This window comes from Lepisosteus oculatus, chromosome 7 (assembly GCF_040954835.1).
Source record: "Lepisosteus oculatus isolate fLepOcu1 chromosome 7, fLepOcu1.hap2, whole genome shotgun sequence".
NCBI lineage: Eukaryota > Metazoa > Chordata > Actinopteri > Semionotiformes > Lepisosteidae > Lepisosteus > Lepisosteus oculatus.
The window spans coordinates 4,157,326-4,181,335 of record NC_090702.1 but is presented as its reverse complement, the minus strand read 5'-3'; the positions used below and the strand labels follow the sequence as shown (position 1 = coordinate 4,181,335).

The 24,010-nt window shown below is 39.4% G+C and overlaps 1 protein-coding gene across 2 annotated transcripts in view; it reads right to left on the bottom strand.

Moving 5' to 3' along the window:
• The window catches only part of cd9b (CD9 molecule b), a 39,996-nt gene that overhangs the window by 10,886 nt on the left and 5,100 nt on the right, over positions 1-24,010 (bottom strand). The window contains exons 1-2 of one of the 2 annotated variants that reach the window (XM_069192037.1): positions 11,019-11,192; positions 3,603-3,705 (exon numbers count right to left, since the gene is read on the bottom strand). In XM_069192037.1, coding sequence (XP_069048138.1) covers positions 3,603-3,705; positions 11,019-11,078 — 163 coding nt within the window. In that variant the 5' untranslated portion in view covers positions 11,079-11,192. Of the gene's footprint in view, positions 1-3,602; positions 3,706-11,018; positions 11,193-24,010 lie in introns of those variants that run through there. The other variant, XM_069192036.1, reaches the window with a different exon arrangement.

The following is a 24,010-nucleotide window of genomic DNA, read 5'->3' as shown; positions in this document are numbered from 1 at the left end:
AACTTTTAAAAGATCATACGTTCTTCATTTCGGGACTAGGCTGTGAAATGAGTAATGTGCTCAAGAGTATACAGGGGGTCACAGCTATTATTGTACTTGCATTCTGGAACTACAGCAAAGAATCCTAGCTGAGGTATAGGTGCATTAGATTTAGCTAAAAAAATAATCTCCAGAGTTAATGAACTGGCAACATGCAGACGCCCGTGTAAAATGCCAGATGCTGGGAGCTACTTTTAATATGAATTTTAAAAGTAAAGCAAGAGCTATTGCAGATTAGTAGGGACACAGTTGATGACAAACAGCAATTATGTTAAAGGGGAAGTGCAGTCCTAATTTCTCCATTATTAAATCTTGGTAACAATAATTTAATTGACGGTGTCCTAAACTTTCGGTGTTCTGAATGAAGCACAACATTTTGAAATATGTGAAAGTACAGTAAGTCTTCATGTTGTCACAAAGCCCCGCTCTCATCACGGGTGAGAGCGAGAGTTTGCCCAAATTGTGACGTGAGGCGGCCCTTCCTGCTCACTAGTCCCGGTACTGACTGATGGACTGTGATGGATGAGCGAATAAGTACAGGTTGTGCAGCAGATGTTTCACCGCTGCGTGATCTGCATGCAGAGTAAACAAGTCGTATTTGTCGATAAAACCATCTCCAAATTGAGAGATTTCTACTGGATTAAAGCCTACTCTTTTCGAGAAACACCCTGGGATTTTTAATGACCACAGAAAGTCAGGACCTCTGTTTTACGTCTCAGCCGAAGGACGGCGCCTGTTTACAGTATAGTGTCCCCGTCACTATACTGGGGCATTAGGACCCACATGGACCGCAGGGTGAGCGCCCCCTGCTGGCCCCACTAACACCTCTTCCAGCAGCAACCTTAGCTTTTCCCAGGAGGTCTCCCATTCAGGTACTGACCAGCTTCAGTGGGCTGCCAGTTGTGAGTTGCAGGGTGAAATGGCTGCTTTAGTTTAATGGGAATGTTATTCTACCAGCCCAGATTTATTTAAAGGCCGATTTTCTTTAGTGACCTAGATTAACAGGGGCAAACAAATATGTACAGTGTACTAGCAGCCTGCCGAGAGGTGGGTGATGAAGCTTTGTGGTGTTTTACCACACCCCTCTTTACTTTGGTTAAGGGGACACTCCTGTATTTAGAATATGCGTTGTGTCCAATGACGAGAGCTACTGCAGTACTGAACGTGACCAAGCAGGATGTACATATGACCCTATTAGAAACGAGAGAGCCCATTTCTAGCCCCATTTGATAGTAGTTAACCGATCCAAGGATCGCACCCAGGTATTTCATGAAGCCAGGATACTGGTTTTAGCAAGCCTGGGTGGCTTGTTCCACTCTCCCACCACCCTTTGTGTAAAGAAGGGCCTCCTGTCCTGGCTGGAGGATCTCTTCCTGATGTGTCTCGAGTAAAGCCAGGGTATCGGCTTTAACATGGCAGGGACTTTGTTCCATCCTCCTACAACTCATTGGGTAAAAAAGCTTGGATTTAAACACACTTTGATGTAGTTTCAACTTGTGCCCCCAGTCAAATGTTTTGATTTTTTTTATTGTGAAGTAGTCTGCTGTCTTTTTTTTTTTGAGGACTTTGAACCTAATATCAGATCCTATAAGTCTTCTCTGTTCAAGATTCTGGGAGGTTAAATTCCTTCGTGTTTTTTATTTATTTTGCTGCAAGTAAAATTAACCATGTGAAGCGTAAAAAAAATTGTAAGACTCAGCAAGTTAAACTGCTTGTTTATGCCATTGTGGAGTATTCAACACAGTCTCGTCAAGTCACCCATGTGATAAGTTTCACAGGAGATGGAAAATTAGCCATCATCACATTACAAGCCAACCCTTGTCAATGTGCCAAAACTCAATTACAAAGCACATGTAAGTGTGTGTGTATATATATACACACATAGTATAATAAATCTCTGCTATGAAGTGTGGCTTATTTTTACAAGTACTCGCATACCTACTTAACTGAAGCGTTAAATTTAAAATCTTAATATAATGGGGCAACATACGACATTCTTGAGTTGGAAGAATCCACATCGAGTGCCTGCTATATGAAATTATGTATTCTGGAAGTGTTACATTTATCCTTTCTTAGAGGCATTCGTTTTGCAAACCTGCAGATTGCGCCAGACTGGAGACCTAGAAATCCTCTTTCGATTTAGTACCAGGTTTGAGCTATTCTGATTTCTTCACCTGAACTACTTAAGCTTGGGAATTGAATCTACCTTCTATAATGAGCATGTCGTGGGACCATGATTTAGGTTAACTGTGTGCCAAACACATTCACTTGTTTAGAATGTGTTTGCTCCTACTATGATTACATTCCAGAGTCTGTGAAACAGCAGTCTCCACCCACAGCCTCCCTCAGGGTTGGGATGTTTTCCAGAATGCTTCAAAGTGCAAGTGCACTTAAAATTGAAGTGTTTTTTTTACTTCTCCGTGTGAGCTACTGTGTAATGAGGCTGCATCCACATACTGCATCACCCAGGTGGATAAGGTCACTATTTGCCAGTGACCCTCTCTTCCCCATAAGCTTTTTAAGGGCTTGTTGAGCAACTAAATTTATCTTCCAAAGCAACTAGGGAGATGGTAATCGGAATGAATTTCTTAGTCTTCACAAGCACAATGAGATGGGATGAGAGCAGCATTCTTATTTTAAGACATTAAGAAAGGTTGCAAATGAGACCATCTAGCCTGTTTGGTATTGAGTAATTGATCCAGTCCATTTTCTTTTAACAAAACCAGTCTATCGGCTTCAACATGGGCGGATAGCTTGTTCCATACTCCCACAACTCTATAGGTAAAGAAATGTCTCCTGTTCCCTTCTATCTAATTTCCAACTTGTGCACCTTTTCAAAGTATATGCAGCAGAAGACAAAATTATCCATCCCTCCATTTTCTAACCGCTTCATCCAATTTAGGGTCACTGGGAAGCTAACCCTATTATCTCAGGAGGCAGGTAAACCCTGGACTGGACATTAGTCCGTCACCAGGCACACACTTATACCCAGGTGCCGATTAACTGACTAGTATGTCTTTGGACTTGGGGGAGGAAAGTGGAGCAAGAGGAGAACATGCAAACTCCACACAGAAAGCACCCTAGGATCAAAATTTAACACGGGGCTACAGCGCTGCAAGGTAGCAGTTCTAACCACTGTGACAGCAGGCCACACTAATAAAGAAATAAGTAATAGGTTTATTCCAAGCTGAAAAAAAGAAGAAAGAGAACACAACGTTTCGGCCGTGGAGCCTTCTTCAGGTGTGAGCCTGAAGAAGGCTCCACGGCCGAAACGTTGTGTTCTTTCTTCTTTTTTTCAGCATGGAATAAACCTATTACTTGTTCCTTTGCAGCCTACGCATGCTGACGCAGCTACCCACCTGAACTAATAAAGAAATAGATTGTTTTTAATATTAAAGATCCCAGAATTGGAAAAAAAAGTGTTATCATTATTCAACAGTACAGAGGTGACTACCTGACATCCAGGTTACAGTGAGGAATGTTTTTTAAATAAAGCTCTGGTGAGGGGTGTAGCACAACCCATTCTACTGACAGGCCAGGGCAGTCAGACACGCTGCTCTCACCTGTGAAGAATGTCGATGGGTTGGAATCCACCTCAAAGATGCCTTTGGTTCTGGAGTCAAAGCGCAGCCATAGTCCGATTGCCAGCACAGCTGTTCCTGCAAGCTGAAGAGAAAACATGATTAGTCCATTTTAGAGGATGTGATACAGGAAGGCGGAGGACTGAGGGGCTCACTGCCCATGACATGTTGCCTCAAACTGGAAAAGAAGGCCCCAAAAAAAAGTTTGCCTCTGTTGGAGTGCAACTACTGTAGTTTCAAGCTCCCTGTGCATTAGTATCTGAAGTGCTACATTTCCTGTAAACAGAGAAGGCTTTGGAAATAATATGGACTTTTAAACTTCTTTTCTGCACAACCTGGGTATCTCAAATTTACTATAGTGGTCTTTACGACCATGACTTCCTGTGCCTGGCTTCCTCATAAAAGGCTCTGGTTATGTTTTGGTTTCAACAGTGCCTCTATAAAACACAGAACTCCAGAGGCAAGAAACCAAGGAAGCAACAAATTAGTCACTCTAGACCACTGAAGTCGGTTTTCCAAACTTCCATGTTTTTGTAAATCGGTTTCAAATCGCAAAATTGGGTTGCATGGAATATTAAGAGTAAATTGTTATCTTTGGGGGGGTGGGGGGAAGGAGAAATGACTAGAAGTTTGTGTATGTTGGTTTGTCTGAGTTTTTTGGGTCTGGTTCATCCTAGATTTCTAGAGGTAAAGCAAAGAGTACTGTTTTAAATAAGAACCCAGGCTATGATCCGTCTGCTACAATCAATATATTGAGGATCTTCTTGTGCTGCAGAAACTAGCCACAGACTACTACAGGAATGCAACTTTAATTAATGACTAAATGTCTTGGAGAACTTCTGTGTATGGAGTGCTCTTTCCATTAATCTTTCAAGACCTCCCCCAAAGGTTGATATAACACTTAATGGTTGTTGCAAATGTGCGGGCACTGTACAGCCTGTCTAAACTGATACAGTTTTTGACATTTGGGCCAATACAACGCATCTTCCAAAACACTTGTAGTATAAAGTTAAATCAGTTTGATAATTTTTTTAAAAAAATTGATATTTATCATGGGGGCACACTGGTTAGCATGTGCAGTGCTAGGGTGTTGAGCTCAATTCTGGACCTAGGGTACCGTCTGTGTGGAGTCTGCATGTTCTCCCATGTTCAAGTGGGTTTCCTCCAGGTGCTACAGTTAACTCCCACATCCCAAAGACATGCTGGTAGGTTAACTATCCCTGGTGTGATTGTGTATGTTTGTGTGTGGTTTCCTAGCAATGGACTGGTGTCCCCAGGGTGTTTCCTGCCTTGTGCTTGTTGCTTGCTGGGATGGACTCCAGCTCCCCCATGACTCGGAAATGGATGGATGTTTATCATACTATCAAGTAGGAAACATCACTACTGAGAACAAAAAAAATGCATGAGCACTCTTTTCAATGTCTAAAAATAAAAGCATTGTTGGTCAGAACAGTTGACTGAAGGCTAATTATAGTTCTCAGAAAAGTTTCTCCATTTAGGAAATTACCAGAAAATGAGAGCTTTAGGCAAAAATAGGATTTGGGATATTTACGGTGCAGTACTTGAACATTCACGGCAAGTATTTTTTTTTTACGTTCCCAGCTTATCTTCAACAGAAATATTTAATGAAAATCTGAAAGGTGTTCTGCAAAGTGCAAGCTATTTGTTCAAGGTTACAAGACTAACATTGTTCGTAACCCCTCAGAGTGTTGCTGTTGCAAAACATATTAGGAAGGGGCCTTATCACTGAAGGCTATTCTGCAGAAAATTCTTATCATTCCACTTGATGACAAAAAAACCCTCTGCGTTAACACTGCTGACCTTCTGAGCTCGTCACACTGACGCATTGCAGTTCTCCAACTGCATTCATGTCTTGTTAAAGAATGGTGAAATGCATCACCCAGTCCTATTGCAACAACACTTCATCCTTTACTTTTAGATAATACCAGTTATTAGTAAGAAAAGTGACTAATCTGCTAAATACACCGTGTACTACTGCGATTACAATCCGATCGCCTGGAAAATAGACACTCTCCCCTTGTACACTTCACTGAGAGTTATTATATATAGTGACTGGGAAGCTGTAGAATATAAATAAACAGAAGTCTCACAGAAACCAACAGCAACACATACAACAGTACAACGAAAGTAAATGTCAAGAATCCCTCTCAGGCTGATTACAAGTTACCACAAATACCTGTTTTTTAAAAATAATAATAATCCATAAGAAAGGTAATGATGATAAAATCAGATACCCAACTAATTAGTGCACTTTTAAATTGCTTCCACACACACACACACAAAGTTGTTACAAAAGGTTAAAGGAGTCAGCTTCATCCTTAACCTGTGAACAAGGTTCAGAGAGAAAAATCAAAAACGTTCTGTAATTCAACCAGTGTTTCAGTTGTATAAATAGGGAACAAAAAGCCATAGGCACAGGGTTCATCAGTCCCTTTTTCCCAATACTTCAGAGCCTTTCATAATCCGGTTGTTGCCTTTAACCTTACTGAAAGCAAAAAAGACACTTTTTAAGTTTTCTCAACTTATACATTCATACAGTAACTACAGTATAAAGTGGGACAAGATCACTCAGCTGAGTACTGGCTAGAGCAAGATTCTACAAAAACCAATTCTAGAAAGCCACAGCTCCACAGGTTTTATAGAAAGCTTTAAAAAAAATGGAGCAGAAATGTTGAAAACAACTCCTACGACTTAACCAATTGGTGATGCAACTAAGGTAGCGAAGACCAGCACAGTGTGTGGCAGCACAGCTCGGTGTGGGTTTGAAACGCCTTCATTATGAAAGGAACTCCTGAGAGCCAAGCAGAGAGACACACCAGGATTCGTTTCTAAGCATTTTCACACCCTGGATAAGATGAGGGCCAGCCGATGGATAAGATCTCTTAAAATTCCTTCAACAATACTTGATCCCATCCAGTATTCCAAGAGGCACATTGGATGTAGCAAACTGGTTAAAAAACAAACAAACAACAAAACCAGCATTTACATGCCAATTATTTTAACACGGTTGCATTATGCTTCCTCCTACAGTGGCAGTCCTCCTACAGTTTTTGTCTTGCTGCTCATCTCTGTTGTCTGCACTGTAAAACAACTATCTCAACCCCCCCAAAAAATAGCATTGCAGCTAGACAACTTGGAGACACTGGCAAGGAATGTCAAAGTGAATGAGATTGTCTGAAGCTAACAAGTTTGGGGTGTATGTGCAGACTTGGACTTGAAAAATGTAATTGTACAGCTTCAAGTTTGATAAGAAGATGACCAGCTCTCGCCTACAGTACATCTCAATACTGCTGTTCAATTTTTTTGTTACTTTAAATATCATTTAAGGAAATATATTTGGAATCGTTAGCACACAGGTTCAGCTGTCAAGCATTCCTAAGCCTCAATTTTATAGATTTTCATTTTCTAGATTTCCATAACGGATGTACTGTTAGCTCTCTTAAACATAAAGGAACAAAGTGAACTGAATTGTTCAAGAGAGTAGCTCTGCAGACCCCTGAAGTAGAAACACCTGTTTCTGGAAAGTTTAACAGTGCCCTCTGTAACAGGAAAGGAAAAATGTTATTGGGCACATGGGTGGCTGCTACTAAACAACATATTAGCTTCACAAAATAACCCCACCAGATGTTTTTCTGCCAGTATATATGCTTCATTTCTATACAGCCAACAGATGAGCTGGGAATGTGCCTTCACAAAGCCCATTTCACCAGCACGTAAAGGGGAACTGCACTGCGATTTTTTTCTATTTTAAAAGTAAAATGCACAGCATAAACCAGCAGACTTGTGATACATCCCTTTTAGTCAATTAGAAATCTTGCTTTCAATTTCGAGACGTTTTTCCAACACATACTACTTATTTGTTAACTCTGCAAGCAGATCATGTTGGAACATTTCTGCAGTGAAATGTCTGCTGCACAACCAGTACATTAGTACAGTAAGTACAGTGACTAGAGAACAGGAAGGGCCTCGTCACGTTGTAATTCATGCAAACTTTCACTCTCACCCATGGTGAGACCGGAGGTTTGTGCCAACTTGCAAACATACAGTACTTTCACAAAGTTCACATTTTGTGCTCAATTTGGAATTTGAAAAATTTGGCCATACCCTCATCAATTAATTTAATTTGTTGCCGAGATTTAATAACAAGCCTGAGAAACTGGGACTGCAGTTCCCCTTTAAATTCATAGGCCTTGGTCATGCAGGTGAACTCGACTCAATTCGAACAGGAAAAAATACAGTACAAAATTCTTTCAAACTTTCAATGAGCTGAAATCTATTTTTGTTTTTGAAAGGACTTAATGGTCACCAATGAGAGAAGGTCATTTCACCCATGAAGCTTGTCAACTTGCTAGTACTGTAGTTAATTGATAAGGGCCAATATACCGTTGTCTCAAATGAAGCCAGGTCACAGTTTTAACTGAACCAGCTCAGTAAAGCCTCTATAATAGTGTATCACTACACTATACAGTTTTAACACACGTTTAACTCGCGTTTCAACACTTGGACCTTAAACAGTGTATTTTTAAACACTTCTCCACATTGTGCCGACGAAAGTATCGATTTACAGGCCTCAATTCTTTCGTAGGCAGCCTCATCCGTTTTCCTACACTTTTGTTGTCAATTGATTCCTTAACTCGTACAGTGAATGCTTTCTGAAACTGGACCTCACCTGTCTGTAAAATACTTCTAGTTACAAAGTTTTAAAACAGAGAAGGAAGCACCACAGCCAGATACAAGATTTGAATAAGCCGAAGAAATGAAATTCTAGCACCAATTTGTAAAGGCCCGTTTTTCATGACACACCCTGGCATTGAGTTGCTGGGTGAGTCATATGAGCCCTTTCAAATGTCCAGATTCCTAAGAAACTAAAGAAAAGGACTAGGCCTGCCTCACCTGACGAAGTCACTGCCATTACTTACTCTCCCCACTTAATAGAAATATTTTGTGCACCAGCTTAGGAAAGTAAATCTGACATTTTTCAAAAAAGTCTAGAAAGTGCACTACAAATATTTCTAGGCTACAGTATGTTAACTTTTCATACCTAACTAGAGACTCTCCTGGGTTTTTTTCCTTTATACTGTATATTCAGACCTTGGAATTTGAAGGTACAGTATCACATTAATTCTTTCCCTCACTCTTCATTAAGAGGGATCTGGTTTTTCAGACACTTCCTAATAAACTATATAAAATTAGTTTTTCATAAACTATACAAATAGAAAATCTACTTCCATTTTTATAGATACTAATGAAAACAATGATACTGGGTTATTTGTACAGTATGTACTGATAGAATCAGAGCCAAGACCAGCCACTTGCACATCTTCCCCTTAGACTGAATTTGCTCTCAAAGACCTCCACGTAAATGCAAATTCAAATTAATCTGTTAAGAAAAACCACAATAATCACAATTCAAACCACTCAGTTCCAAACGGTTACCCACGCATCTGTCCCTAAACAAAATGCCTGCCATTTCCATTAAAATACATGTATGGGCTTAAGCCATAGGCCCTTGAAATTCATTGTTTTTCATTTTTACAGTGAATGATGTATTGCTGAAGTTTGAAAAAAAGGGTAGATCATATCTTATTTTTAGTTTAAAAGTTTTTAAGTTTCTAATCAGTCCTCCTGTAATGCAAGATAACTAGCCAGCATTTGATCAGATATGTGCAAACAAGGCACTTCTGTTTTCAGACTTGCACCTGAGATTGCTGGAATACTTTTAATACTTTAAAAGGAACAAGTAAAGGGTCATTACTTGTGTGTGTTCACACCTGAAGAAGGCTTCACAGCCAAAATGTTGTCGCTTTTCTTCTCTTTTCAACATGGAATAAACCTTTACTTGTTCCTTTGTAGCCAACGCATTCTGATATAGATTCTTACTTGAACTACTTTAATATACACATCCTGTTGTTACCTGTTCAGAACAAAAAGGTCCACAACACAAACTGGTCCAAAGCAAATGGCGTTTTGCCCATTCACTCCAAATGTCAAGAGGAATATTTCTAGTGGTGATGCAAATAGAGTTTCAGGACACACCAAGATGGTCTTGGTTCTTTTGTTCTCCTTCAAAACTTGTTTAGCCAGTTACAATCCAACTGCAGCGAGTCCAGGGAAAATGTAAACCTGTCTAAACCAATACAGTGATTCTTTTTCCTCACCTAAACTTTCCACTTGATTCTACTGGAACACTTAAAAATAGAACTAAGTTATCCTTCATTAACTAAATAACTTTAAAACTAAAGCTAATTATAAAAAAACCCAGAAATAATTGCCACATTATGTAGAGTATTTCAGAAGACTTGTTGGTGTTTTATAGATTTTATAATCTGACCTAAAATTGTATCTCTCTCTTCACTCCATAATAACCTTCGTGCTACACTACCTTGTTATTTAAGGAATTTGGAACCTGCATGAAAGCTTTTTAAAATGGCTTCTAATTTTCCTATTTTTTCCTAACAGTCCACAACAGAGAATCATGTTTCACGTTCACTCTCACTGTTCTAGTCTTCATCTAAGCAGCAAAAGTATATTAAGCCTTTGCCTTGTAGCTCCTTCTCTCTCACAATGAGCACTGATTCATTGAAAAGTCAGTCTATTACCAAACGATTTGCCCCAGTAAAACCAGCCTAAATGATCAGAACAATTTAAATGATCATAAATTGACACAACTATTATATACAGAAATATCCCGTGAAGATAACCCAAAATGCTATTACAATTTGTAACAGCTTGCTTTTGAACCAAAATAATAGTTCTCAATGAACGTCTTCTTAGGCAAGACTAGAAAACACTGAATACTTTAGAATAATTACGCACCCTGACCACACTATTATGTGATGTGCTCAGCACTCAGCAGGTTTCACTGTTTCACAGCAGGTACTGTACTAGAATAATTGTGAAAGACAATCCTCACATTCAACTCTTCAGGTACCCTCCCTAATCCTTCAGTAGGAAAATAACCTCCATTTGACATTAAAGATTTTACTGCAAAGCTTGTTTGATAGCAATCAGTAACTAACCAACTTGAAAAGTAACATGAAAAAATAGTTTGCCTACTGTATATACAGAACGAAAAGGTCCTCAGATAACTATTGCACGGCGCAATGCTTTTTTCCATTACACTAGTTTGAAGTAATTTCTGTTTATTCCATTTTGGAGTTCTTCATCTCTGCCAACAAGCTTTAACATTTCACTTTAGGAAAACCACCTCTGTGCTTAATATTTGGAGGCGTACTTGGACCAAAAAGGTCTGCCTCTATGAAACCTACTGTAAATCCTACTCGAGGGGAGAAAAAAAAGGTTGCAGAGAATAACCCCCACAGGCTTAGCTCTTACAGTCACAAAACACATTCAGAATCCAAGAAACTAAAAACTTACCCAGAATAGAAAATTAAAGGCAAACATCAGGTATTTAATGCATTGCATGCCCCCTTTCATGACTGCTTTTTTTGGGTGAAGAGAGATTTTAAAGAAAAAGAGGTATCTCCACAGATCTTAGTGCTTCAGAAGACTGACCCCGGCGCTGAAGGACAAGGTGCGCTTTTGTGGAAAAGCTGAAGTTAGTTGGAGGCCACTCCCTAATCTGTCTCACCTGTTCTTTTGTGAAACTCCCAGGCAGGGGGAGGGGAATTATTTGCAAGTGGGTGCGGAACAGAAAAGCAAAAACTGGCAGTGAGTTTAGAGGTCTGATGAAACTGAATGGGAGTCAACATTACCATGAAAAGAGATTTACTCGAAACCTTAATGTCTACAAAAAAAAAACTGAATGGAATCGTGTAGCTACTGGTCTTGTGTATTTATGTAATCACACAACCCTTTAAATCCCCTTAGGGCTCACACATGGGAAAGCTGCCCTTTCAGCTTGTGTAATCAGGAAAAATCAGAGTTACGCTACCACTGCAATCAGCTAGTGAGAGATAGGAACACAAAAGACTTCCTGTGTGGGGGGAAATAAATGGCATTCATTTTCTCACATTCAAGTACATAAAGTCAAACGATCAATCTCTGTGAGCTACTCCAAATGTTTTATTGTCCGATTATGAAAAACTGTATTGCACTGTGGTGTCCTCCTTATTTACTCTTGTAACTATTTTAGCATCCCATATACTAAATGGATTTGTGGTGCTCAATTCATTCTGTCAACAATAATTTGAAAATCCATGGAAATTCTTCAGATATGAGCTGTAGAATTAACATAATTCTTAGGGAACATTTTGACGATGCTTAATATTGTACATTTTCAATATGATTTGCAACACCAGTATATTGGCATGCATTAAAGTGGGTCTCAATACTTATTTGTTGCATGTATGCTGCCTCTCAGTTTTGTACATATAAATGTCTTCCTCTCTTTACTCATTTGTAGCCTATTTCTGGTCTCTCCCTACCTTCTCCACATAGCTGATGAGTCCAAAATGTTTTTCCTTTTTAACATTCTATAGTTCCATTAACCCATACTTGTAATTAGTATCCGTATTCTGCATTTGCACTCGAGCGCCATCTGTTTAACAGAAAAAAACAAAATAAGTCAGGCCATTGTAATTAATCCATGCCTTTTGCACCTGTTTTACCTAAAGGTAATCAGAGGACAGATGTCTGAGTACTATAACGGCACAAGAATCTTGCAACTAAGACCAGTTCCCCACTGTGAACAAAATGCTCTGAGTCCACAGTAATGGTCAGCTTCCAGAAAGTTTGCCCACTTTGAAATTCATAATATAATAATGGTATAATATTTCAGCTTGTCTTGTTTCCCTCATTTATAATGTAAGCCAAATTTCGGAAAACACAGAAAACACTCCACAACTTACATGTGTGTTGTGTGGTTACACAAACTAAAACCTTCGTTGGCCTGACCTTGGTTAGGCTGGTAATTAAATAACTCCACCTGCTAAAAGCTCCACTGATATCAGTTCACTCAGCATTCCTGCATCACAAAGATAGAGTTTTAGCTTGTTTCTATGCTATTACACATCCTGTTACTTCATTTACTCGAACCTCCTAGTGTGTACTCGCTGGAATGAGTTTGTGTAGAAGAAATCATAAAGAGCTATAATGGACATGGATAGAATAAGTAATGATCTGGTACTTAACATACCAGTGAGTAATGTTGTCATTGATACCTGAGGGCCAGTCTGCAACTGTGAGCATGTGTACAGTATAGTGTGGTCAGTCACATATTTTGAAATAAAGGCACCACAGCCTTGAAATCTACAAATAAGACTGTAACAGCTTGAACCGTGAATGTGGCTGGAAAACATTTTTGCTTCAGTAGTTCATATACAGTACCTTTTAACCCGAGTCTCATTCAGTGCGGGTCAATGTTTCATCCGAGACTTTCTCTGTTTCCCAGGTTCTGTATAACGTCACAACAGTGAATCTGAGCAGTACCCTACAAGCATTTAGTTCTCCATATCCATAAATCCATTCTCTAACCTTACTGTCCAGAGGGTTGTCGGGCGGCTGGCAAGTAATGGGCACAATGAGCTGCGCACCCACAGAGACACTCACACCAGGGCCAGTTTTCCCAGAAGCCAATTCGCCTACCAGCCCGCCTTTGGACTGTAGGAGGGAACTGGAGCACATGAACATACAGACAGCACCCCAGCAACTGAACCCAGGACCCCAGTGCTGTGAGGGTGCAATGCTAACTATGGCGCCACCACGCCACCCCATTTCTCCATATTAATGATTGAATTTGTTTCACGTTTTATTGTAAAGGAGAAGCACTCTTGCATTGCGTTTGTGTCGTTTCTAAAGCTATAACTCCAGTAGTCACCAAGAACTCGTCTTCTCCGCAGTGTCAAGTTACCGTGCAGGCCTGCTACTTCTGCCCACTGCTTATTTGTGTGCAATACAAATTAGTTGTATACAGTATACGATATTTGTATACCGTCACCAGCAGTACCTGCTTGCTTTACAGGATAAACATTTGAATGCTCTACTGCCGTGTACATGGTTACAATGGAGTCTGCAGCTGATTCAGAATCTCCTGCTTCTAAATAGGCGAGTTCAGCAATTGAAAATGAACGGCTGAGAGCCATCTCTCAGACAGCGGGATAGGTATGGGATATGCCCAGTGTATTCACGCACTGAATTTTAAAAATGAAAAAAAAAAAACTGGTATAAAACAAAGTACAGGTTTTGCATCACAGCTGGGGGAAAGCCCAAGCCATTCACCAGTTTACTTCCAACATTTCATTTTAGGACTTACTGTATTACCAGCAGTTTTGTTTAATGTCATGTTTTATTCTCGGTTTACTCAGATAGTCCCTCTGTCTGCTAATTTCAGTGCTGTGTTTATTGAATAGTATAATAATGTTACATGTTTGCAACAAAGGAACAGTGTCAATTCTTATATATGTATGGCTGTAGTTAGGACTGTGGAAGCAATCCGTCTTTTCATTTTCTAAAAATTTCATCTTTAAGTATGCAGCGCTTTGCAAACACATCCACCCCATTTTCAATGATGTCCCATTGTGTTGAATTACAAATGATTTGTAAATGACGTCGGGATATGTCTCATCAAGACGTGAATGCTCAACCCAAACACTTTCAAGGGTGAAAGAAATGAAATGTCACCTTGTCAGGAAATCACATTTGATTATTAATTAGAAGAAATGTGACCGCACAATGCCTTCCAAAAGTATGAATACACTTGTGCTGATGTCTCGTTTTGATGAATTATGAATGATGTAAGTCACTTTTGACAATGTACTGTATGGGTGAAAGGAGTTAAATTATCAGCAAAACCTACACAGAAAAATCAAAAGCTAAAATATGTTGATTGAATATGTATTCACCTCCTTTGCAAAGGAAAACCTAAATTTATCCAGTTGCAAAAGATAAATCGCACAATTGTTTGACTGGCCTCGGTGTGCAATAAGTGACTCGTATGATTTCAGAATAAATATATTTGTCCCTGTGGTCCAAGGTCCTTCAGTCAGGTAATGAATTTTAAACAAGTTTTAAGCACAGCACAAGCCTGAATACACTGTGTGTATTTTTTTCATTTTGTAGATGTGCTCGCATAGAAAACCATTTACAGCTGAATTGTATTCTTAACATTCACAGGGGCTATCCATTCCAGGGTGACATTCTTGTGACTCACAAAGGCATAGTACTACTGCTCTGCACACAGTTCTTCAATGAGCACTGTGAATTCTGCAAGTTGGAAATCTGAAAAAATAAAAATCCAAACGGAATCCCAACAATTCAACTAGGAATATAAACATGAGGACATTTCTGCTCCAACAAGATCAAAATCACAACTATGAGTCTAAACTTCTGTTCCTACCCTAATTGCAATTTACCAAAAGTTAGTAGATGCTTGCTTGTTTTTCTCAATGTGTGCACCAGCAATAAAGACAGCCGTGGTATAATCCACAAGACTAAAAAAACTGACCATTCTGTGGTCCATGACTAGGCAGTATCTGGACACTTTTAACAATAATAACTGTACGGTTGCAAATTTAGAAATCCTTAGCAAACTACTCAAGTATGTTTTTACTGTTCGTCTGTCGGTATCTGACAGCTCTTCATAAATAAGGCAGGTGGTGCTTACACCAAATTGTGTGGATTTCTAGAATTCTGCTGCTTTGAAAATATAAGTCAAATGGTGGTGGTTGACAAAAATTCAATTTTCTCTTGAAGCAGGAACACTTCCATAAAATGCAGAGTGAAGACACGTTCAATATTCTTTTTTTTGGCTTCCCTGCAAAGAGGTCTAACTAATTTGAAAGTCTTTCATGAGTCGCTATGAAAAAAGAATGAGCGGGCACGGCAGTAGGTTATTTTACATGAATAACCTGTACAACTGCAATTATTACACAATGTTTTAACAAGACCTTCGACAGAAAACAACTTCAGAATTGATTTCATTCAGAAAACCCGTTACTCTATCAAGAAGATAAAATCCACCCCTGTTGGCTAAACAGGAGCTTCAATGTTCCAGAAAGATATACACTCATGAAAAATATAGATAACAACAAAGTGCTCCATCACAGCTCTAAACTAGTCAACATAACTGGCTAGCCGAGACCAGGAAAAGAACTGTATACTGTATGACACCTGTTTCCTGCAAAGGAGGCAGTAATAAAATAGCATTAGACAGTGAAACATCCTCTGGAAAATTTCTAGATTCAAACTTTTCTGAAACCCTAAAACGTATTTTTGTTGTTTTCTGTTTCTGATTTCATGCCGAACAATACATGACAGAGGAAATGACCAATGCAGACTCAGAACCCACAAAAGAGTTTTTGTTCTTTTTGTAAAAAAAATGGATATATTCGTGCAAAAAATCCTAAACTGTTATATATTGTAATGAATCAAATGTTTTTAAAATTGGATTTTACATACAATTAAAGGTTTTTATACTAGGTGGCATTGTAGCATGGTAGTTGCTACTGTAACCTCACAGCTCCCGAACTCCGGGTTTGAGTCCGGCATCAAGTGCCTGTCTATATAAGATAAGATTTTATTGTCCCCTGAGGGAATTTTTTATGGACACCCCACACTCCTGTACATTTAAAAAGAATGCAAATAATAAAAAAAAGATCAACAGACAAACATTGCACATTATTCTATTACAAAAAATAAGAAACGCATTGCACATGTACAGTATAACACATAACAACATGTAACATTTATAACAAGTCACAAAACATATCGCACTCAAGTGGGTTGTAAGAGTCAAAATTGTTCATCCTTGACATTTGCACTGACCGCTTTAATGGGTAGTGGAACAAAGGGATGTTTGTATCTGTTTGACTTACATTTGGGAACCCTAAAACGTCTGCCAGAAGGAAAAAGTTGATATTCAGAATTGAGGATGTGGGAAGGATCTGATAGAATTTTTCCTGCCTGTTTGATTATGGATTTTTCCAAGATTGGCTGCAGGGAGGGGTGCTGTTTCACTCCCATGACCTACAAAGCTGTCTGGATGAGGCGGGTAATTTGCAATTTTAAATGAACTGATAAATTGCCAAACCACACTGTAATACCATATCTGATAATGCTCTCGATTACAGCACGGTAAAAGAGTGGCATTACTTCATTACTACATTACCTGTCGGACCCCAAACACTCTTAGTCTTTGCAGGAAATATAAGTGCTGCTGAACTTTGGAGCAAACACTCTTAACACGAGTAGTCCAGCACAGTTACTGTCTGTGTACACCTACAGTAAGTACTTATATGAATCGACCTGAGAGATAAATTCGTTGTGGATTACTACCTGTGAGTGATCACCAACTGCTCTGGGATGGAAAACTATTTGTTTTTTTTCAAAATTCCGAATTAGGCTATTGTTGACGCACCCTTGCACAAACCTTTGGATTTCTAACATGTATATGAGCTGCTACCTCTATGCATTAAGCCAGGCACAGCTGTATCATCTGAGAATATGAAAATGAAGTTGCTTTGACTACTGCTTGTACAATCATTTGTATAAAGTGTGAACAGAACTGGAGAGCTCACACAGCCCTGAGGGGCACATGTGTTAATAGATTGCGACTCGGAAAGAGTTTTGGAGTCTGCATGCTTTCTCTGTGCGCACGTGCGTTTTTCCTTGGCACTCACACTTGTGGACAGAGCTGATTCAGTGTGGTGACTGTCCCTTTCTCCAGTCCCTGTAATGAAGTGGTGTTGTATCCAGGGAGAGAGCAGTTATGTGTTAGTCCCACCCTGTGCACGACACTTCATGGATTGGCTCCAGTTTGCCGAGACCCTGATCAGGATAAGTGGTTTTCCGATAATGGATGTATGGCTTTTAAATGGATTGTGTTCTGCAGTTCACTAAAGAACATCAGGAATTCCATTTAATAGCACAGGGTCAATGTCATTTTCAAAAATGCCTGCAGTTAGTGATTAAACCTGCACTTTTGTCCAACGTGGACTGAATGCAATAGAGAGTGAGCCATACTGTATATCGCATAACATTCCATAATATTATAGTATACACAGTACATTTCACTAGATAGTATTCATCACAACAACTGCTGTACAGCCACTTACAGTAGGGCCTTTCAGTTAATTAGAGAGCTGTTACTTAACAAAGGAACCCCCTAATGTCATTATAAAGGGGACTTTATTTTATCCACTGTACTAGATAAGAAAAGTAGACGACAGTAAAGACCACCTGGCAGATGCACTGTCTTGCAGTAACTCAATTAATGATTTAATGAAACTTAATATATTTTTAATGTTTGTCTGTCAGAGGCTATGATCTCTCTTCAGAAATAAGGCAGGTGGTGCTTACACCCAATTGTGTAAATTTTTAGAACTCTGCGGCTTTGGAAATGTAAGCCAAATGTTGGTGGTTGACAAAAACTTAGTTTTATTTAGAAGCAGGACCATTAAAATTCAGAGTGAAGACGGGTTCAATTTTCTTGTTTCTTTTTGGCTTCCCAGCAAACGGGCCTAACTAATTTGAAAGTCTTTCATGAGTAACTATGAAAGTATCTACGATCTTGGGCAGCTACCACAGTCAACCCTGAGCTAAACATCAAATAAACCCTAATCCCCTATAAACGGTGAGGCAAAAAGATACTGTTCTGAATCAAGAATAACACCCTAGATTAACAATTTGTCAGTAGTTCATGAAACTCTCTTAACGCGGAGCCCAGTTAAATCAGTTGTTGTATTGCTTATGTCATTATAAATTATAGCTATTGCTTTAATATAAAGTATACTGTTTGTAATATGTGTGCCTTGCAAATGTATTCAGCCCCTGCAAAGTTTCTACAGTTTTTCTCTTTTTTCTAGTTTTTTAAATCGAATTTTGATTAAAACAGAACAGCGAAAGGATTAAGCAAAAATTATGGCAGAATGGAGATCAATTTAATGTTTAACTTTATTTAAAAGATTCTCAACTCTTACTCAGCCCAGGCAACCCTGAATTTCAGGTGCAAAAGAAAAACTGAACAGGTCGCAAAAGAGGTGTAATGGCCTCTCTCTGGGTGTAATCAAAATGGTTTAACTTCACAGTAAATTAATCTCTCTGTATGTTACCCTTGATAGTAAATGTTCCCAAAATTAATCAACCAAGACCAAGGGGAAGACCAAGGAGCTCTTAAAACCAATCAGGTATAAAGAGGTAAAGAGCACAATAAGTACAATAACTTTCCCTTTGAATCAACAGTTTACAAGTGGAATTATATTACACCACTGAATGCTACTGAGATCTGGCTTAACTGGGTAGCCTGGCAGGAAGGAAACTGGTAAACAATGTTGCTGTGAAGTCAAAAGTGATTTAAAAAAGTTTCCAAAGTTTTGCAGTACATTCGAGATGGGAATTTCTGTTTGTGTATCAAATCCCGGTCCCTCTGCTGGGGCCTGTTTTTCTGAGTCGTAATGCTGTTAATGCAAAAGACATGTTTCATCCCATATGAGATACCCTACAGACATGTGGCAGAAGGTGATATTATGGGGTCAAAACATCAGTCTAAATGAGAAGTATTTCATCGGTTGCAAGGCCAGAAGAGAACATTGCCTAACCTGGACCATCTCAGCTGTCTCGCCTGGTGGATGATATCGGCATGCTTCTTATAAGCAGGGACTGAGGGATAAGTAGTGCAGTGTCCAAGTGAATCCTAGAGGAAAACCTACTGCAGTTGCCCGGAGTGCAGTCCAGGACAAGGACCTGAAAGGAACGGGCAAGAACGCACTGAAGTGGTCGGATAAGAGCGGACTTGAGTCCAATAGCAAAGCTTGATGATCCTGCAAGCCTAAACAAACTTGTCAGGACCTGAACAAATTTACCAGGACAGTGAGACAAATTGGATGAGGATGGTACAGACCTGTATAAAAAAAAAATGCTGAGAGCAGTTAATTGCTTAATTGGGGAGGCAAATACTTAAGCAACCAGAGAATTTCACTTTATCTCATTTGTAGATTTTGTTATCCTTCAGCCTCCTTCACATAGTGTTCAGCTTAAAATATTTATTGGTTCTATCTATCCATTTTCTAACCGCTCTATCCAGTAGTGGACTATGGTGGTGCTGGAGCCTATCCTGGCATGCAATGGGCTCAAGGCAGGATACACCCTGGACAGGATGCCAGTTCATCACAGGGCACACGGGCACAAACACACTCACACACTCACACCAGGGCTTGTTTTCCTTTAAGCCAATTAACCTACCAGATTCTCTTTGGACTCTGGGTAGAAACTGGAGCACCAGGAGGACATCCATGTGAACCCGGGGGGAACATACAAACTCCACGCTTAGGAAATGAACCCAGGGCTCCAGCACTGCAAGACAGCAATGCAGTACCACTGTGCCATAAAATCTATTCCTTGGAAAACAAAATTCCGTTGAATTCATTGGCAGGGCACTTTTGTAAGGCACTGTATCTGTGGGCTCCGAGGCTCCAATCCGATATCTCGAATCTAAAGGTTTGACTGACCAGCAGTAAGTCCTACAAGGAAGTGAAAAGCGGTATAATAGAAAAATAAAAGTATAGGAAAAAGAAAAAATCATTTTTTTTCCAGTTTCTATTTGTTGAAAAAACTAAAATGCTGTTGTTAATCACCGAACAGAATGAATAGCTCTTCACCTAAGCCAATAATTCCAAAATCAATCTAAACATCAATCATTCATGCCAATCAAACTAAAACGTATCCAGTGAATCAACAGATGAATATTAAAACTTCTGTATTCTGTAGGAGTCTAAGGCAGGGAGTCAAGACTCTGATCCTGAAAGGCTTAGTATCTGCTGTTTGTCTATCGGAGTTCTTAGTTAACTATCTGATTATCTACATAACTGTAATATTACCAATCTGGCTAGTTTCTAATCAAACCTAATTTCTAATCTGGCTTTTATAGATAACTGTACTTTAAGTTATTTTTTTGAGTGATTAAAGGTAAAATATCTTAAGGAAAATCCTACACACCTCGAACTCTTAATTGTTAAACTGACCACTAAGGTGGAAACAAAAGCCAGAATAAACTGTGTTTTACAGGGACTTAGTCCAGGGACAGAGTTTGGTACCCCTGACTAAGAGGAGGACAAACTGGTTCCCAGGACCACTAGCCCAGAAACCTGGGGAAGAATTAACGGTACAAATGATCAATTTAATTACAGAAATACATTGTCCCAGGGATGCTGGAGGCCTGTCCACAATTTACAGCTCTTAAATACAGCCTAAGTAATGCAGAATTATTCTGGAGAGCTACTGATATATGATTTATACAACATTAAACATTAATCCAATATTGATTTTTAGTTGATGTAATGGCGTTCTCTTGAAATGTCCAAATTGGAAAGCAGAAGAGAAGTGTTTGGCTATACTACACTTCTCTAGAAGTGCTTTACCTACTGACTGACTTGATATTGAAATTTTGAACTGTTGTGCACTCTGTACATGGATGTTTACAAAAACCAGACACTTGTGCCGACGCCTTTTAAAACCCAGCTCATTAAAGTTCAGTTTTAAGTAAAGAAAAGCCGTGCCCTACTCCCACTTACAGAGGAATGTCATGAAGCGACTGTTTGGCAGCTTCATTGTCAGAAGGGAGAAATCTGTATAGGCTCGCTGATGTGATTAATGCAGAAAAAAGAATAAATTGAAGCAACTACGGATATTATCTGTGCAGGTGATTCAGTTCTTGATAGAAAGAGATTACTGCATAGCTGTTTGGAAGTACAGTTAAATTGGACCCTTGACCTCAGTAATCCCTCGGGTATTCCCCTGTAATGTATGTCTCTTTGACACACCGGGAGTTTCCATTACTCCCAGGAAAAAAAAAAACTCCAGCAACAGATCCTAGCAAGAACTAAAACACATCTGTTACAAACACATCTGTTAGATCCGTCAACAAGCAGCATAATCCCATAATGCACCAGGAGAGACGTCCGAACTTTTGTTTCTATCCTGTATTGAAGATGCTTCTCAATTATTTCTACATTATCGCGCCTGCTGATGCCTTCACCCCCATGTCAACTTCAATTCTGTTGCTAAAAGAAAACCCACATCTTCAGGAATGGTGTTCCTACTTTGTGCTGTATTATTAAAAGGTGGAATTTGTTTACTGTTATTCTACTCTGATGTAACTATTTTTTGTGGAATGTTTAGGTGGCTTTGTAGTCTGCTACTAACCAGGATTTAATAGCTACCGTGCAACAAATATTACCATGTCAATATTTTAAAATATTTCATTTAATAATGGCATCTTTGAGCTTTGGTTGAATCTTTATGTAATCTCAAGTTTTTTATATCATTTTATTCCGAACAAACCCCAATTGCTGAAAGTTACTGATGATAGTCACTTTCTGTATGTGTCATTTCCTGGTTTATTTGTATTTTCCATTTCACAGGGTGTATTTCTGTGGACAGGAAAACACTGTAATCCAATGCTTGTGGGAGTTATGGGAAGGCTCTGAGTCATGAGGCTTTGGGAGAGAAATTCATTAACTTGTGAACAAACAAGGAGAGGAGTGGACTGAAGTATGTAAAACACTGGTGATTTTACTTAGTTGCTCATATTTTTAAAAGAATACCCACAAGTCTTGCCAGATGAAAGGCACTGGGTCCTCACCCAGAACATGGAAACAGGTGACGACTGCGTTGAACAGAATGGAAAAAAAAAATCCCACTGTGAGCAGAATAAATTAAAAATCACATGACTGATACTGAACTGGGCACCTGTGGCTGTTGACTCACTGTCACATGGCTGTTGACTAAATATCACCATTAAGAAAATACGTGGAAGTGATAATGCTGTAAGTTCACAGAATGCTGTAGAAAAATAGAATTTGCGCTAAATATGAAAGAAGATAATGTTAAAAGTCTCTCTCGGATAGTTCCAGGTGGCTGGAGACAATCTCTTGTTTAAGAAATCTGCTTTCAGTCGAAATCTGGTTTGGTTTCTGAGCTTTTATTTTCAGACTGCTGTCTGTGGTAGTTATTTTGTCTAAGGCTTGTATTAAATCTAAGCTTCTACTCACCCACCCATCACCAAAGACTAGCTTAGCACTTTGATGTGGAATTCCTTTTCGAAGTAGAAGAAACCTCTAGTAACCAGAAAGCTGTCCCCCTGTACAATGTGTATAATTTGCATGTGGGTCAAAATTATCATTTAAACCTGGCCCACATCGGGATAAATTTAACGTGACGCATTTAGAATTTGTGATGCTGAGTGGGCGATTGCAGTCAGTGACATTTTAGAAATGTTTATAGGCTTTATGGTTAACCCACGATTTTTATAGCCTTTCTAAGAAGTATACAGTAAACGTGAGGCACTGCTCTTTAGGTTGAGCCCCTGCCGCAGGATAGTGTCATTGTGAAAATAGTCCATAGAAAATTAGTGGAAACAGTCTCTGCCTTAGGTCTTGGAATGCCCAAATCCTTTAATTTTTCTCAATCAATGGTTAAAGATTGGTAAATTACACAAGAGAGGTTGGCCGGTTGCAATACTAAAAGATCCTCTTGCTCAACATGAAAAGTTCAAAGCTTTTGCATGTCAAAGAGGACAGTAGTTTCGGACAACTTCTTGACCGAAACCACATTCCTCTGAAGGTAATAGGGAATTACCTGACCGACTGGGCTGGCAACGTTTAAGACCACGAAGGCGATATTTTGATGTCAGCTGTCAAACTCTCTACTATACACAGACCCAGAGCGGAGAGGTTTCCTGGGATATCAGTTTTGTTTGGGCCATTTTGCTTGGTTTGTAGTTGAGTAACAAAATGACTCTAAAATTTCAACCAGTTGTTTTTAGAGAGTCCGCAGATTAGGCTCCAAGCACCCGGCTGGGAAGCCTGTTCCATACTCCCACTAGTCTTTGCTCAGTGCTGATTCTAACTGTCCTTTATGAAGCCTTTCTAAAGCTCTAAAATTCTTTTTTTAGTATGGCAAGTTACTTTAGATTAATGTGCCTGCATTACTTTCCACCCCTTTTGCTATAAACACAAGAATTACTGCCTGGCTTTTTCACTACTTCTCTATATTGTCTTGGCACAGTCATGGGGGAATTTACATAAACACTCAGTTCCCTTCATGCTTAGATTTCTGCAGTTGAGAATCGCCTGTGCAATATACTGTTGCTACTACACGGATTGATCACTTTTCATTTTCATCTGTCCGTTTTCTACAGTTCAGGGTTGCAGGGGAGCCAGAGATTATCCTGGCAAGTAACAGGTGCAAGGCAGGTACACCCTGGATGGGATGCCAGTTGATCACAGGGCACTTACACAAATACACAAGGGCCAATTTTCTCAGAAGCCAATTAACCTCCTAGCATGCCTTTAAACTGTTGGAGCAAACCGGAGGGAAAACACACCTAAACATGGGGGAAAACATGCAAACTCCACACAGACAGAACTCCAGGTGCAGTGCTTCAAGGCACAGATGCTAATCACCGTGCCACCAGA